Here is a 16,750-nt window from a genome sequence, read left to right on the forward strand (position 1 = left end):
CAAAATAAAAGACCCAAGCGGTTAATACATTTTTTGTTAATATTAGACAAAATGCAATTTTAATATCCTTAGGCTACACTATTATTATAATATTTGAAAACAAAAAGTAGTATTATATATGAAAAAATACGTACACACATTATTTTATACCATTAAATGATATTAATACAGGGTGGGCATAGTTTTATCAATCTGCTGTCTAAACTATACATTGTGTCAACATAAACCCATAGTGAAATTAATTCAGCAGACCCTCCTCTGTCAGAAAACATGGAGTTATCTATGAAAAAAGCGTACTTGTAGATGTAGGAGTCATCACACTATAGGCGATAAATGGTTATATACCATTAAATGATATAAATACAGAATAGGCATAGTTGTATCAGTCTGCAGGGTAAACTATACATTGTGTCAACATAAACCCATAGTGAAATTAATTCATCAGACCCTCCTCTGTCAGAAAACATGGAGTTTACTATCAAAGAAGCGCAATTTTAGATGTAGGAGTCACTTATACTATAGGTGATACATGGTTATATCCTATTAAATGATATTAATACAGGATGGGCATAGTTTTATCGAGCATTGCAATGATAGATTTATTAGGGTATTTAAGGTTTTTTTTACAACTTAAGATTACCATTGTTAATATATTTGATACACAAATAAGCAAACAAAATAAAAACTCACTGAAGTCTTTAGTGGGGTAAATTGAGTTTAATATGCATATGATTGTTAAACAAAGAATAAACTATCAGATAATTAAGCAATTTGTAACGTATTCAGAAAAAATAAAAATAAAAACATTCTAGATATTTTGAACATATAATGATCATAAGAAATCCATATAACAGAATTAGCACTTACAAATCAAGTATGAAATGAAACTAGAAAAGTGCATTTCTTAAGGACAATGCAGAGCGACAGTTCATTATCTATGGGGACAAAATCCAAAATCTGTGAATCCAATTAAAAAACTTTGTACAAGCACACCATTCCTGATCAGGCCAATCAATCTTAAGTTAAAACAGTGTTGATATCTCAAAACTATGAGACTAGTCAGTGGACAAAATATTAAATACCTAGATTCAGAAAAAGAATAACAATCTCAATTGGATAACAATTGCAAATTTGTGAAATCAATAATTAATGAATTACTGTACAATATTTTGATGGAGAAGTTCATGTAATAGATAATCTCTCATGTTTTCAGTGCAAAATTGATTTAGTGGAACATTGAACAACATTGCTTTTACAAAGAAACACACATAAAGGCCACAGTTGCTGCCACATGTAAAATTTGTGCATTTGTGATTAAATTCATACTGAAAAGGCATCTCTATAATTTTTTCTATGTAATGCTAAATATTGGAGAACCATAAATGTTTGTATTTTAACTAGAACTTTCACAATTTCATGTTCATATGTTTTTAATGAATCTAAGATTTTTACATTGATAATACTTTTTTCACCCGACACATTTTGTGTTATATTAAGAACAGCAGCAACCCATTGTACAGAGCCTAAATTAATTGGAACAACTACAGTATTATATCTCCACCAGTTTCTTTCAGGATTTGGGGCATCTGGCAGAATATCAATTTTCTCACAATATAAACTGCAAAGCTGTTGACTTGCAAATGTAGATGGACACATCAGCACTTTTTGATCTGTTGCTTTGTCTTTTAAAAGGGCAAGGTAAGCATCTATAAGTCTGTCATTTAGCCATCTTCCACTTGTGATTAACTCTAAATTCTCTTTAAGTAAGTTTTTTGGAAGATCATCATGGTTTTGCCAAAATACATCTGAATGTTTATAAGGGGTGGTTTTCTCACATTGCTCTGTACATTTATGTTTTGTCTCCTGCAGTTTTAAATTCTGTATATCTATACACTTTTCTAACTCTAAAGCAACTATAACTGATTTTGATTGGGATACCATTTTATTAATTAAGGTAGAGCTATAATTTATATGGTTAACACCATTGACAGTCCAGCCACTGTTTGCTGCTTTGAAAAGTTTAGCAAAAGGGGGGGTTTCATAGTGAGAGAGAATGGTGCCAATTTTGTAAACATTATTTTTTGATCTAGCTTAATATTGCACTGGTCTGATAATACAATTAATAATTAGGGCAATGAATGGTCTCGTTTTTATTAATTGACACTGAATCTTTGTTTCCACATTTCTTACACTTAATTTGGGAAAATGATTTTAGTGAAACCTCAAGTCCTTCAGATGTAATCTCGTTTGCTGGTAACAAAAGGATTTTATTTTATTACTTCTGTTATATATAGCTGAATTTTTATTGCATACTTTGCAGCTATACCAAGTCAAAATATGAGTGTACATCAAATCACTTGATAAGAACTTCCCTGGAACTGTTTGTTGTACAAAGCTGTTAGTGTAGGAATATATAGACTGTGCTGTAATTTCACCAGAGAGAGTTAAATAGGTAACAATTTGATTTGTTCCAGTTTTCTAATAGCATGTTCAAATGTATCTGAGTGATTTATTTTTTCAGCTGTTAGAAGACGTTCATGACAAGTTTTAATGGCTGATGTATTTTTTAAAAATGAATGAACCAGTGACATGACATTTGTGATTGCAGGAGTAAAACTGTGTGTGCATGATGCATTCAAACTTTGGCACGGGCTTTTTCCAGGTTTTATTTCTTTACTTTCTGAACCATTGCTTGATAGTTTGATAGTTTGATTGGCACCTGCCCCTATGGGTTTATGTTGACACAATGTATAGTTTAGGCTGCAGACTGATAAAACTATGCCCACCCTGTATTCATATCATTTAATGGTATATAACCATGTATCGCCTATAGTATAAGTGACCCCTACATCTACAATTACGCTTCTTTGATAGTAAACTACATGTTTTCTGACAGAGGAGGGTCTGATGAATTAATTTCACTATGGGTTTATGTTGACACAATGTGTAGTTTAGGCAGCAGACTGATACAACTATGCCCACCCTGTATTCAAATCATTTAATGGGATATAACCATGTATCGCCTATAGTGTGATGACTCCTACATCTACAATTACGCTTTTTTCATAGATAACTCCATATTTTCTGACAGAGGAGGGTCTGATGAATTAATTTCACTATGGGTTTATGTTGACACAATGTATAGTTTAGGCTGCAGACTGATACAACTATGCCCTTTCTGTATTAAGATAATTTAATGGCATGTATCGCCTATAGTATAAGTGACCCCTACATCTACAATTACGCTTTTTTCATAGATAACTCCATGTTTTCTGACAGAGGAGGGTCTGATGAATATATTTCACTATGGGTTTATGTTGACACAATGTATAGTTTAGACAGCAGACTGATAAAACTATGCGCATCCTGTATTAATATCATTTAATGGTATATAACCATTTATCGCCTATAGTGTGATGACTCCTACATCTACAATTACGCTTTTTTGATAGTAAACTCCATGTTTTCTGACAGAGGAGGGTCTGCTGAATTAATTTCACTATGGGTTTATGTTGACACAATGTATAGTTTAGGCTGCAGACTGATATTATTATTATTATTATTATTATTATTATTATTATTATTATTATTATTATTATAGATCGGTTTGTAAGAACCATGTCAGTGCTTTCACAGTTGTAAAAAAGATAACAACCATACCTCTTACTGCCATCTACGGGTAAATGTCTCTTCTGACCCAGCATGTGTAAATATGGAATATATGGTTGAGGTATAAAAAATGTTTTATTCTGTTTTGCCAAATTCTCTCCCTGATTCATTTCACACTAATATTACTGTTTAAAGTTAAGGCTAGTGTTTTCGTAAATAATAATTTTAAATCACTCAAATGTGTAACAGAAATGGTTACATATAAACCAGAGACGTCACTAAAGCAATGGATAACCCTCCAGATCGCTAAAACTATATTTAATTGTGTAATATATTCAAACGCTTCATTGCTTTTATTTTGAAATGGAAACTCGGGAGGAGCATGAAAAACGAAACACTTCCGGGTATAATTCGTTGCTTATTGTTGCCCACTGAACCACATTTCTGTGAAATTAATTAACTTCCGGTGCGGTCCTCAGCGCCACATTTCAAAATACAAGTTCTTCTGTCTGAGTCTTAACGCGGCGCTGCGCAGTCCGATAGCCGCAGGTTCAGTCGTATCTTAAACAAGCCTATTAAAACATCTACTAACTAAGTGACTGACTAACTAACTAAATATTTTAACAATTCAAAAATAAAATATATATATATATTATTTAACTTAATTTCACACAAGTTATTTATTACTATCAAGATTTTTCATTCTATCATCTTCCCAGCCAACATATTTAATGTGGTGCTCACATGGGTGGATGTGAGATGATGAGGAATTCTGTCTGAAAAAAGGTTATTTTTTTATGTATAACTGTCTTTTTTACAATGCCCTTTAATTTAGTTTATGCATTCACTGCCTAACCCCCTGTTCAGTAAGGGTTCAGCATAAAGTGGCCACTCAGTTGTCCAGAAATGTCTCTGTATTTATCACTGAGTGAATGAGAAAACTACTCAGCTCATTAATTTTGAGTTGAGTAGGAACATGTTACATTTATTTTGTTACATTTACTTAAGTAACTTTATTAACAAATTATATGTTTAGTTGTTTTATAAGAGTGTACCTTACTATACTTTAGTATATTTGTAAGGTCAAATGTACTTTTAATCTGTTACCATATATCCATATTCAGGCTCCGTCCTTAACATTTAAAAAAAAATGTAAGGAAAGTTATAAACAAAGTAGATTCCCCAAAGACAAGTCTGGTGCTTCTTTAGTTTTTCACTGGAGTCATGAAACTAATTCTCACAGCATCAGAATTCCTTTTAGACAAAATGCTGTAAATAATCCCTGTTTTTCTCTTTTGACTCTATGGTTTCTGACATTCTTTCATTATTTCTGTATTACTGGTTTCTCTCTTTATCCTGCTCATCCAGGAGCAATGCAGACCAAAATATGGCCTTGCCTAAGAAAAAGTCTATACAGTATCACCCCCTACACTAGTGGTTCAAACTGTGCATTTCTAGGTGACAATTTCCCTAACATTACATTTGTTTGTGTTTAGTGCTTCACAGTTAAAATTTGTAGGTAAGCCTGCATCTCAGGCCTTTACTCTCAGAACTACAGCTTTATAATTATTAAAATTCCTAGAGTAAAACCCTGTAAAACACCACAAGATACAATATATAAACCATTTATCAACAGTTCACAACAGTTTCTGCATTATAATCAATAGCTAAATAAGGTAGTAAACACTGTAGTTCACTGCTTGGCACTCTTGTAGGTTTATCTCTGTCTAAAAAGATTCTCAGTAGGAATACTGTATTAACCAGATATTGTATTAACAATATTCAAACAAGCTAGCATACTAACTTATAAACTGCAAATGAACAAGAAGTGACAAAAGATATGACATGTAGATGTGTGGATTTCACATCTAGCTTATTGCGTATAAGCATGTGTGTGGTACATGTGGTTTCTGTGAAATGACTTGTAGGTGGTACTTGGAGGTTTTAGTTTGGTCATTGGTGGTGCGTAGTCCAAAAAGTTTTAAAATCACTGCCCCACACCTATTGTTCACAACCAGACATTCCACAAACACATTGCATTTACTGGCAAACTGGACAGTCCAGTGATGAAATGGCAATCACTTGGAAAAGGCAGTGCTACTTTAGAATAAGGACAGGCTTAATTTTGTTTCCCAGGGCAAATTCTCTGACCACATCTAAACATAGACTAACCTTGACTTAAAATGAAAATTACACTTATGTTTTAACAACTTAAACTTAAAGGGGCTGTTTCTCAGACAGGGATTTAATCTAGTCTTCCACAACACAGCATTTGAAAGCAAAATATTGCCTACAGGTAGGCCTTATGCCTGACTAGAAAACTGAACAACAACATTTAAGACCCAAGTCAATTCTGTAAATAAATTATAAAAATGTGTTTAATACACACACTGTCACTGTGTGTGAATGTGTTTATATTGAGAAAAATCTTATGGACTTTAAAATAACTCAAGCCTATTTGATACAGCTAATATATCATTTTATGAGTTAGATATCACAGCTTTCGTAAACTGTTGAAGATACTTTTGATAGCGACTCAATGGCAATACAAAAATAATTTTATGTTCTTAACATAATCTACCTTCTACTTCTTAAAGCTCACATTTATTATTATTATTTTTATGCCGTTCTTCCACTTCCACACAATTTATTTATTTGGTATGACATTAAGGAGGGATCTTAGTTCTCTGTTGGTGCACATGACTAAGAAATAGCAGACCAAAGCCTGATACAGCACAGACACTCTTAGATGATTAAATGCTCCCCCCAGATAGTAACAACATTGCCACAATCAGTTTAAAAATGTCATTTTTTGATTAATATTATTTTATTGTCTTAGAGAAGATGAAAGAAGTGCAGAAAATATATTTTGTTAAAACACTTAAATCTCCTCTATCAGCATTTTCCCTCTTCCCTTTTTCCATCGCTCTTCCACCACTTTTCTTTCGCTTTCCAAAGTCTTTCTTTCAGTTTGTTTCCAGTTGTACTCTCTCCATGCCTGCCTTGCTAAGCTCTTAACAATCTCAGTGTTCTCCTTGACCCAGGACTGAAAAAACTCACACTTCTTTCCTGCCAGAAAAAATCTCCTTTTCCACTGCTTCTCCTCCTTAGAAACAGATGCTCGGGCCTCCTTGAAAACCATCCAGAGCTGTGTCAGGGCAGACAGCGAATAGCCTGTTGGGTCATCTTTACTTTGCCCAGTCAGAATATGAGCTACAGCATGTAAGGCTCGGACTGGAGCATCCAAATCAGATCTGTCTGAGCATCCAGATGCTGAAACTGCAATAGTGGCGCCCTCTAAAGCCTCAGAAAGAGAGGAAAACACCCTGCCCGTGTCCAGACTCTCAGAAATCTCCAAAACTGTTCGGCAAAAGTCCAGCATTTGCTCTGACTCAGAAATGTCTCCATTAAACAGACAAAGAGAAAAGGCATAGCCGTAAAGGGTGTTGACCATGCTGAACTGGACTAGAGGGGAGTGGCTGGAGGACAGTTTGTGAAGGGGCAGGATTTTAGTACTGATAAGTGGAGCAGAGTTTGGGCCGCCTTTTTTTTTGGACAAAACGTTCTGTTTTTTAAGACCCTGTCTGACTTGGGGTGGGCACTGGTCTGTTTGAACTGGTTGTAAATTGTTCATCTGTGTTTCCTTATTTGCATTTTGACCTGTGAAACCCTGTCCTCCCTTCTGGTCACTCAGTTGTGCCTCATCCTTCTCTGACTGTAGTTCCTCTACAAATGATTTGGTGGTCTGTTCATGTCTTTCCCACCAGGGCCTCCACAGTGGCACCAAGCCTGCGATACCTCCTGCCATCACAAGGCGCTCAAACTGCTCCTTGTCCTGGGATGGCAGAAGATCCCAGAGCTCCTCTTCTGTTAGAGAGTTAATATTCACCCCTGAAAGCTTACATGCAAGAGTCTCATCTTTTTCTTCTTCTTCTTCTTCTTCTTCTTCTTCACTGTGAGGACCTTCTTCCATGTTTTTTAGTTTCTGCAGTATTTCCTGAACCTCCTTTTCCTCCTTTCCGCTGGCCTGTAGTTTTGCCAGTCTGGTCAGCAACTCCAGTGCCACAAAATCTTTTTCTGTCACATCTTCCCTGCTCTCCTCCTTTTCACATTTTAACACATTTTCCAGCCCCCCGCTCACAGCAGCACTGCTCTTCAGCCTCAGGAGGATCTCCTGCATCTGAGCTCGCCCTTCGTCCCCTGTGACATCAGAGCACTTCAACTCCTCGGACACGAATTCCTTATAGAACTCCTCCGAACACGCTGAATGAGCTGGGCCACGGTAGCAGCTGAGTCCACAGTACGGGACATTACACCTGGGACAGGTGTAGCAACAGGATTTGGATAAGCAGAGTCCGCAAAGTCTGGAGGCCACCATGTCTGTTCCAGCTGGACTCAGCAGAGCTTCAGATGCAGTCTGAAAGGGTCCTGTTACAGGGTCGGGTTCCCCCTCTTCCCAGTCTCTCAGCTCTTCCTTCTCTGGAGTCATGTCAATCATAAATGTCTGCATACTCGCAGGAACTCTCCCTCTAATCATCTTTTCCATCATACACTTATCTTGCAGCAGCTACTACCTGCAAAAAAGTAGAAACAGTTACAAAAACATTCAATCAAACTCATCACATTTCATTAAAAATTGATTGCAGCTTTGTTCACTTAATTATTAATCATTTAATTATTACACCCACAAACGTTTGGATTTTATAATTGCCTTCGTTAGTTTTCAGGTCAATGAAAACGGTGCTTTTAGAAAATGCCTTTCAAAGTGGAGATTTTGAAACTTCACCATCAGTGGGGGTGTGTGGACAGGGTAAGTTCAGTTTTATGAATATGCGAACATCACAGTGAGTCAGTGATGTCTGTTCAGAATGAGGCTAAATGTGGACAGTGCCTTAATAGTTGTTGTTTTTTTTTTGTCTTTGTGATTTGCAGATTAATAACATGTTTACAGGTCTAACGGAGCACTGTTCAATCAATCATGCAAAAACAGAAGGACCCAACAGCTCACACAAGGAGAAGCAGCTAAGAGACCTATGGTCACTCTGGTGAAACTGCGGAGATTCACAGAGAAGTTGGAAAAAATCTGTGCACAAAACAACTATTGGTTGTTTACTCCAATCTGGTCTTTATGAAAAAGTTTTTTTTAAAGAAAGCCTCTATGAGAAATACAGAACAATTCTCCAAAAAACATTCTAGCCTTACAATACAGCCAGAGTTTCAGTGCAATGGTTCAGATCAAACAATAGTTATCTGTTAGAACGGCCAAAAAGTCCTGACCTTAATCCTATTGAGCATCTGTGGCAATACATGAAACGTCCTGTTCACATACGCTCTCTATCCACCTGGCTGAGCTTGAACGGTTTTGCAAAGAAAAGCAAAAAAAAAAGTCACTAGACGCGCAAAAGACCTGCAGCTGTAATTTGCAGCGAAAGATAATCCTACAAGTATTGACAAGATGTATTGTTTTTACTTCACTTCACAACTACGTGCTAATGCGGAAACACTGAATTTACTCTCAAGACCCTCAATAAATCATTTAACCAAAGGGTCAACATATCAAGAATACAACAAATCAAAATTAGATTTACAGTGGAAGCACAAATAAAATCTGTAACGTTTATTTGTTAACAATTGTTCTGTAGTCTCTCTTACTCTCGTTTCATTTTAGCTAATGTTATCTCTGAAATTGTCCATTCTACCATAATCGGCATTTAAGATACCAGACAAGTCTGAGACCAATTGAAGCCACCCATATTTTTGCTTTACTTCACCACCACGTTCCACTACAAACAGCAGTATTCCGCCTTTAATACAGGAATTGTACAGTTTATTGTTTATCACTCACGCGCTGCTTCTGCTCCCGGGCGAAAGGCTCGCGATGATGACGTACACAAAACGCGCTGCCTTCACGAGCTTCATGCGGCGTTACATTTACGCAGCCGTAACGGCAAACAGTAAATAAACCAGCCTTCTCTAAGTATACATTCAGTTAATAATCCACTTTCTACAGTCAATATTTAATTATTTACTGATATGCCTCTAATACTAAAATACATGATTATAATAGTAATTACATGTTTGCATATTTGTTTGTTGTATTATATACAATTAATAAGTATAGCTTAATCACATCAAGCACAGTTAATAATAATACACAAGTTTTTTTTATCTTTATTTCAAGTTTTAATTTATTTACACATTTCAGACAAGAAATACATTACAAAAACAAGTGAGAAATATTCACCTTTGCTCCACTGGCAGATCAGCTGGTATTAACTGTAGGGGTGGACAGTGCAATTACTGTGAGAAGTGAACCACAATAAACATTACTGACTAAATGGCTGATACGGTCAGCACTTAATGAGCATAATTAACTCTAATCAGATTTAATGCACCTCAGCATCCAGATTTCATTAAAATATATATATTTACATTGTTAAATGTGGCACTGCAAGTAATAAACATGTCGGAATTCTCCTCATACAGTTTTAGCCATTTTTTTGTCCATCCTAAATTACCAGTAAACACAACATTGCAGATTTTCAGCACTTTAAAACCCCTTTTTCACCAGCCACTCCTTCAGCTCTGTGTCAAACTCCCCTTTAATGCGAATGCTCCCGGTGACTTCATTAACTTGTGTTGGTGGCTCTCTGCCAGTCAGCTGCTGCAGATACTTCTTTACATCTTTATCCAAAGCCTGAAAAACAAACTGAGCTCATAAACAAAAGCTTTCGGCATAGAGGGGGATAGCATCCCTACCTTTAAGGCAGCAAATCAGAACTCCATAGAGTAAGGTTAAAAAAACAATTAGTTTATTTATAAGGAATAAAGAGGTTGACAGAAAAAAATCATTATGACCCTTTAATTGGAGCATGGAGGACAAAATATACACACTTAACTCACCCAGATGTCTCCTTCCACTTTTCGTACAATAGTGCTCTTCTGGTTTCCATGTTTGATATCTGAGTAGACAGGAACATTGTGCATTCTGGAGCGTCGGATCATGTATGGCAGATTTGGTGGTGTCTCTTTTTTAAACAAAAAAAAAGAAAAGACATATTTTAATTGTTGTGTGCAATGTTAACCTTTGTCTACACTGAACCCCCCAGATGAAGAGCAGCTGCTAACTGTCCAAGTTGTTTTTTCCCCACTTTGATCAAGCTGATCATACTAAAGTTTGAGTACTAAAGTGAAAAAGCTTTCTCTAGCTTTATCTTGCTATTCAAGCTGGTCACACTGATAGTACAGCTCAATCAAGACTGTTATAAAATAATATCATGATATTCTGTGTATTATTGCAATGACAATACTCTTGACAATAACAAAACAATTAAAAAATATTTAACTAATTTCAAAAATTCGTTTTACAAACGTGTAAATTTAGTATTTTTGTTTAACAACAAAACTCAATTTATGTAACAAAAAAGGTACCAAAATACTACATTACAGAACATTTAGTGGATATATATTGCACTAAACTGCAATTATACAAAAATTCTAGTAAAATTTCGAAGTAAATATTAAAATAGATACAAAATAACCTGTTTCAAGACAGAGCATCACTATATGGATTGTTTTATCATTCCAGTCATGCCAATCAACTAGTCACTCTGCCACAACTGTACCGACCACCAGGACACACCGCTTTACCTGATGGAGGGGTCCATCCTGATGGTGTAGGCCCTTCATGTTTAGGTGGGGTAGGGACCCGTGTCGGGGGAATCAGCCTCTCCACGAATTTATACTCCTCTGTAGATTCAACTACTTTTCCCTTTCCACCAACATTGCTGTGCTCTGACTGAAAAACAGATAAACAATCATAACGGAGAACATGGAGAAACCGAACAACCAGGGCACTGAACATGTCCATAAGCGCTTTTTTCATTACATAAATAAATATAAATCACATCGATCTACCTACAATGATTGCCAGCCTAAAGAAAACTCATCCACATGGTCTTTGTTTCAGCACTTAATATGATTTTACGTGTAAAATCATATTATATCAATAATTAAAAATGTCCTCAATCGGTTATCGAGGCACACAAACATTTTTCTATTTGAATTTTCCGTTCCACCTTAAATGCTGCAGCAGGAACATTTTAAGGTAGAACAGATCTCGAGTTTTACCGGACAAGCGGCACAACAACCACACAACATAATATGCATGTAAGTTATAAAATCTAACTCACCTGCACACAGGCTCCAACATTAACCACATATCTAACTGGAAGGCCAATTCTTCTTCTAAAGGAACACCCCGGACTCAAAGTCATAAGCACGCTTCTAAAGGACGCCGCCATCTTTCCCGACTCACGCTGAGAGAGAGCGGATTTTATTTCTCACCCGTTTTCATACAGACCCAGACATGTTGGAATACGGGTGGGAAAACACCGAAACGACACAGATTAGTTACTTTTTATTAAACTCGTATACACATATTTATATAGTAAATAAAGGTGAAGTCTTTACTTCACCAAAAACACCACTTGTCCAGGATATTTCTGTTTTCTTTCTAAAATGAGTTTTTAGCCGTTGAGTTCCATTCACCTCGGATCATTGAGGACTCACTCGCGGGCTCCCTCTGGCGTTTGTTTTGTGCATTATGGAACCAGACGCTACAAACTTACAAATCATGAGGTTTTTGTTGGATTTTATCAACATGTTATTTAAAATATGTTGTTCAAATGAGTATCTTAGATTTGGTAATGAATATTTCAGTCTCTCTCCATTCAAACAGACAGGAGGGTCTTGTATATGCGGAAGAATTTTAGCCGCAGAATTAACTGATAAAGACTTTGGCCTTTATTGTTATTGAATCTGTTTCGGTGAGTTTGTTTATTAAGTTATTTATTAATAATTAATTTAAAATAATAATTGTAATTTAATTGATTGAAAGTGAAAAAAAAAACAGGTTTAAAAGCTAAAGTCTTCATTAATAAATGGCTAGATAATAAAAGAACATTGAATCAAAGTACATTTTTCCATCGCTAATGCATTAAAACAATGTTGATCTTAGATGTCAGAATCGGCACAGTATACTAGCAGGCTAGCGGTGGGTTTAAACCGGCTGTCAAACTCTGGGCTATCACATTTTAGTTTATTATCCTTCCTCTTTACAGATGATCATTAAAGTATTCAAAGAGTCTGGGCTGGTGATGTAGAGCAGTGTTTGTAACTTTTGTATTTGATTAAAGAATTCAATAGATCTTCCTTTGTTTTCTGTACTTAATTCTTAGCTAAATTATTATTAAATGAGAGATCAGCACAGATTTACAGTATATTTACCTGCAGGAACTGGCCGTTCATTCATTGTTCGTCTTTTGTTTAAAAAGAGAAAATATTTATGTTTCAGTTAACTAATTAAATAACTCTCATTTGTTCACACACAAAAATTTTTTAACTAAACAAAAGAACAAATGATAGAACAGGAAGATTTTACAAAATAACATACCTTGAACCTTAGCTTTGGAATACTTTGTAGATTTGAATCGAAGACAGAAGGTGTGCTCAGAATTGCACTTCGAAGTTTTGACAACATGGTGGACTCCATATAAATCATATGGCTGACCCTTGTGGAAGCTTTAAAAACAAAATCCTCAAAGGAGGATCCTACTGCTGTCCCAATTATTCACAGCAGCAGTAAGAGCAAAAACTGTCCCTGTCCTGTTGCTACTGTCCCGCGACACTCTCCTACTGTCCCGAGACACTCTCCTACTGTCCCGCGACACTCACCTACTGTCCCGCGACACTCTCCTACTGTCCCGCGACACTCACCTACTGTCCCGAGACACTCTCCTACTGTCCCGCGACACTCACCTACTGTCCCGCGACACTCTCCTACTGTCCCGCGACACTCTCCTACTGTCTCGCGACACTCACCTACTGTCCCGAGACACTCTCCTACTGTCTTGCGACACTCTCCTACTGTCCTGCAGAGCTCTTTAACTGTACCGTGGAGGTTTTTAACTGTACCGTGGAGGTTTTTAACTGTACCGTGGAGGTTTTTATCTGTACCGTGGAGGTTTTTAACTGTACCGTGGAGGTTTTTTAACTGTACCGCGGAGTTTTTTTTAACTGTACCGCGGAGGTTTTTAACTGTTTTAACTGTCCTGCAGAGCTTTTTAACTGTCCTGTGGAGCTTTTAACTGTGCCGCAATGTGATACATTGTGTCTTATCTTAGTTTTTTTGAGACGACTTAAGACTTATGAGATAATTCCCCTAGATTTGACCATCAAATCTATTATATAATATTTCCAGTGTCATAATACAAAATATCAAATATCAAAAATAGTATGACTTTAAATTAATAACTAATATGGACACAGGTAACGACCTTGTTCATGTCTGCACACACATTACATGTGTATTTAGCCTAATCTCACAGTTATCACACTCATATATCTCTTTTATATTCTATATCACATTCTGGTATAATTATATTTTTTATTATTCATTTTTTTCTGATGTGTGTGTACTTATGTGTGTCTGTATATAAGTTCCTGGAACAGTCTAATTAATATATATATATATTTTTTGCTATATTCTCGTTTATTATTGTTTATCTACATTCTATTAAAGTCTAAATTAGTCTAAATTAAGTCTAAAAGTCTAAATTTTAGTTAAAGCATTTGCACAGCATTTTGCTTATTTTTTTCTTGGTAAATTTTCTTTAAAAATAATCAATAAAATCTAGGTGTTTGCGTTACACTTAAATTCATAAATCAGTCATCATAAATCACCATCATGAAAAAAAACGTATGTGCTTGTTTTGGGCTCTGAATTACTTAAATAATGTAAAATATCATTTCAATTGCTGATATTTAGATTTTTGCAGTGTAGGTATGAAACGATTTCAGTGACACCGTTTAATTTGTGGTCTTTTGATAGAGCCTATTCTATTGCTTATTACACTGTTTTTCAATCCTGGTCTTTAAGGGCCACTGCCCTGCACATTTTATTAATTGTCATACTTTGACAGCCCCACATTAACACAATAATTGACAGCTGATTGTCTGGTGTATTGGAAGCAGGGACAACTCCAAAAACTGCAGGACAGTGGGCCTCCTTGGCCAGGGTTGAGAAACACTGGCCTATTCCATCAAAATCCCATCACTGTGTACTTGTATTAGTTACAATTAGGGTTGTGCCGATGGACAATATCATATTATTTATTATTATTATATTATTATTAAGATATAATTATTTATATCTAGGTTACAGCTTGTCTTCGTTTTTTTTCTACATGTCTGTATTCATTTTAAACATTTCATGTTATTCACACAAATATAATACGCCTGCTAGATTTCTATTATTATTACAAAAATAATTCACATATTTATTGATATTTAATCAAGAGATATCAGGCAAAATGCGCTGCGCCGTGCCTCTCTCTCTCTCTCTCTCTCTCTCTCTCTCTCAGCGCGGAGCTGAATTCAGAGCGAGGCTAAAAATAAAAACTCAGTTTAGTTAAATAAATTAAGATGAGTGAGGACCTATAAATTGAATCAAATATAAAGGATAGGTTGAGGTTTTGGTGAGCTGTTTCAATTATTTGAAACTGAAACAGATATCATTCTGCGTACTATTAGATAGCCTTTGATTGTGTTTTAAATGAGTTTTTATTTTATATTAATTATTTTTTTATTCATTTTAAATATTTTTAGTATTTTATTGATCAAACTTTTTTTGGCTATAGCGGCGTTGGCTGGTCACCTGAGCAACTACTGTGCTTTTAATCCTCTCCTGCTGTAATAAACAGTGGGGAAACCACTTTTCTTAGGTTCTGGTTAAAACTTTTCCCGCTGTGTTCTCAGAATTAAAGAGGTATAGCGAGAGATCAAATGTTACTGGGTGAAATAGTAATAGACACACAGTTTATCAGCATGATTACTTTAAATCCTCTGAATTCACAGCAACACCTGCACTCATCTCTGCATTTCATCCACCGAGGTAAACATGTTCCCCTGAACTCCTAAAGTAAACGTCAAGCAAAATTACATGATACATCTACAACAATATTGTAATAACTTAACTTTGTTTAATAAGTGTTGGATAACTGCTTGCCACATCTGCATTGTATAATTTGATTTAATCTGCTTTATTAGGTCTACAAAAAATCTGCAGGACAGTTTAAAAGTTCCACAGGACAGTTAAAAAACTCCACGGTACAGTTAAAAAGTTCCACAGGACAGTTAAAAAGCTCCACAGGACAGTTAAAAGCTCCACAGGACAGTTAAAAAGCTCCACAGGACAGTTAAAGGGCTTCGCAGGACAGTTAAAAAGCTCCACGGTACAGTTAAAAGGCTTCGCAGGACAGTCGTTGAGCTTCTCAGGCCAGTTAAAGAGCTCCGCAGGACAGCAGGCGAGTGTCGCGGGACAGTACGTGAGTGTCGCGAGACAGTACGTGAGTGTCGCGAGACAGTACCTGAGTGTCGCGGGACAGTAGGTGGGTGTCGCGAGACAGTACGTGAGTGTCACGGGACAGTAGGTGGGTGTCGCGAGACAGCAGCAACAGGACAGGGACAGTTTTTGCTCTTACTGCCTCTCATTATTCACTCACACTCACTCATCATCAACTTCTTTATCCGTTAAGGGTCACAGGGAGGCTGGAGCCTATCCCAGCCGCCATCGGGCGGAAGAAAGTATACACCCTGGACAGGCCGCCAATCCATCGCAGGGGCAATTTCAATCGAGTTTCAATTAGCCTAAACATGCTGTCTTTGGACTGTAGGTAGAAACCGTAGCACCCAAAGGAAACCCACGCAGAGAACGTGCACAGAAAGACCCGGATCACCCCAGCCAGAAATCTAACCCAGGCCGTCTTGCTGTGAGGCGGAAGTGCTACCCACTGTGCCACCGTGCTGCCCCTGTCTCAATTAATGATATTAAAAATGGTGTTCTCCAGAATTGCGTGTTTTGTTTAAGTAACTTTGCATGGCTATTAATAAGCCCTTACACACAGAATAACACTTCACAATATATATATATATATATATATATATATATATATATATATTTACATACTGCAATCCAATGACTTTTGTCATGCCAGTGTATATGGCAGTGATAACGGTGTTGCTGTTGCGGTCACTCATCGAGAAGGAACAAACTGAATATAAATCTACACCAAGCTAATAA

At 36.3% G+C, this 16,750-nt stretch overlaps 2 protein-coding genes across 4 annotated transcripts; both read right to left on the reverse strand.

The window, feature by feature from the left end:
• Nucleotides 1–6,404: 6,404 nt before the first annotated feature.
• Nucleotides 6,405–9,953, reverse strand: znhit2 (zinc finger, HIT-type containing 2). 3 transcript variants are annotated; one of them, XM_007235419.4, is made up of 2 exons: nt 9,854–9,953; nt 6,405–8,183 (listed from the first exon to the last, which is right to left on the reverse strand). In XM_007235419.4, exon 2 carries the CDS (start codon nt 8,156–8,158, stop codon nt 6,491–6,493), a length of 1,668 nt encoding a protein of 555 aa, XP_007235481.3. In that variant the 5' UTR covers nt 8,159–8,183; nt 9,854–9,953; the 3' UTR covers nt 6,405–6,490. The 3 variants fall into 3 exon arrangements, with proteins under 3 accessions (XP_007235481.3, XP_007235480.3, XP_007235482.3); XM_007235418.4 differs by lacking the exon at nt 9,854–9,953 and adding an exon at nt 9,455–9,544; XM_007235420.4 differs by lacking the exon at nt 9,854–9,953 and adding an exon at nt 8,887–9,439.
• On the reverse strand, nt 9,751–12,022 carry mrpl49 (mitochondrial ribosomal protein L49). Its single transcript, XM_007235417.4, has 4 exons — nt 11,802–12,022; nt 11,260–11,407; nt 10,513–10,637; nt 9,751–10,306 (listed from the first exon to the last, which is right to left on the reverse strand). Exons 1-4 carry the CDS (start codon nt 11,910–11,912, stop codon nt 10,160–10,162), a joined length of 531 nt encoding a protein of 176 aa, XP_007235479.1. The 5' UTR covers nt 11,913–12,022; the 3' UTR covers nt 9,751–10,159.
• Nucleotides 12,023–16,750: the final 4,728 nt, after the last annotated feature.

This window comes from Astyanax mexicanus, chromosome 20, assembly GCF_023375975.1.
Source record: "Astyanax mexicanus isolate ESR-SI-001 chromosome 20, AstMex3_surface, whole genome shotgun sequence".
NCBI lineage: Eukaryota > Metazoa > Chordata > Actinopteri > Characiformes > Acestrorhamphidae > Astyanax > Astyanax mexicanus.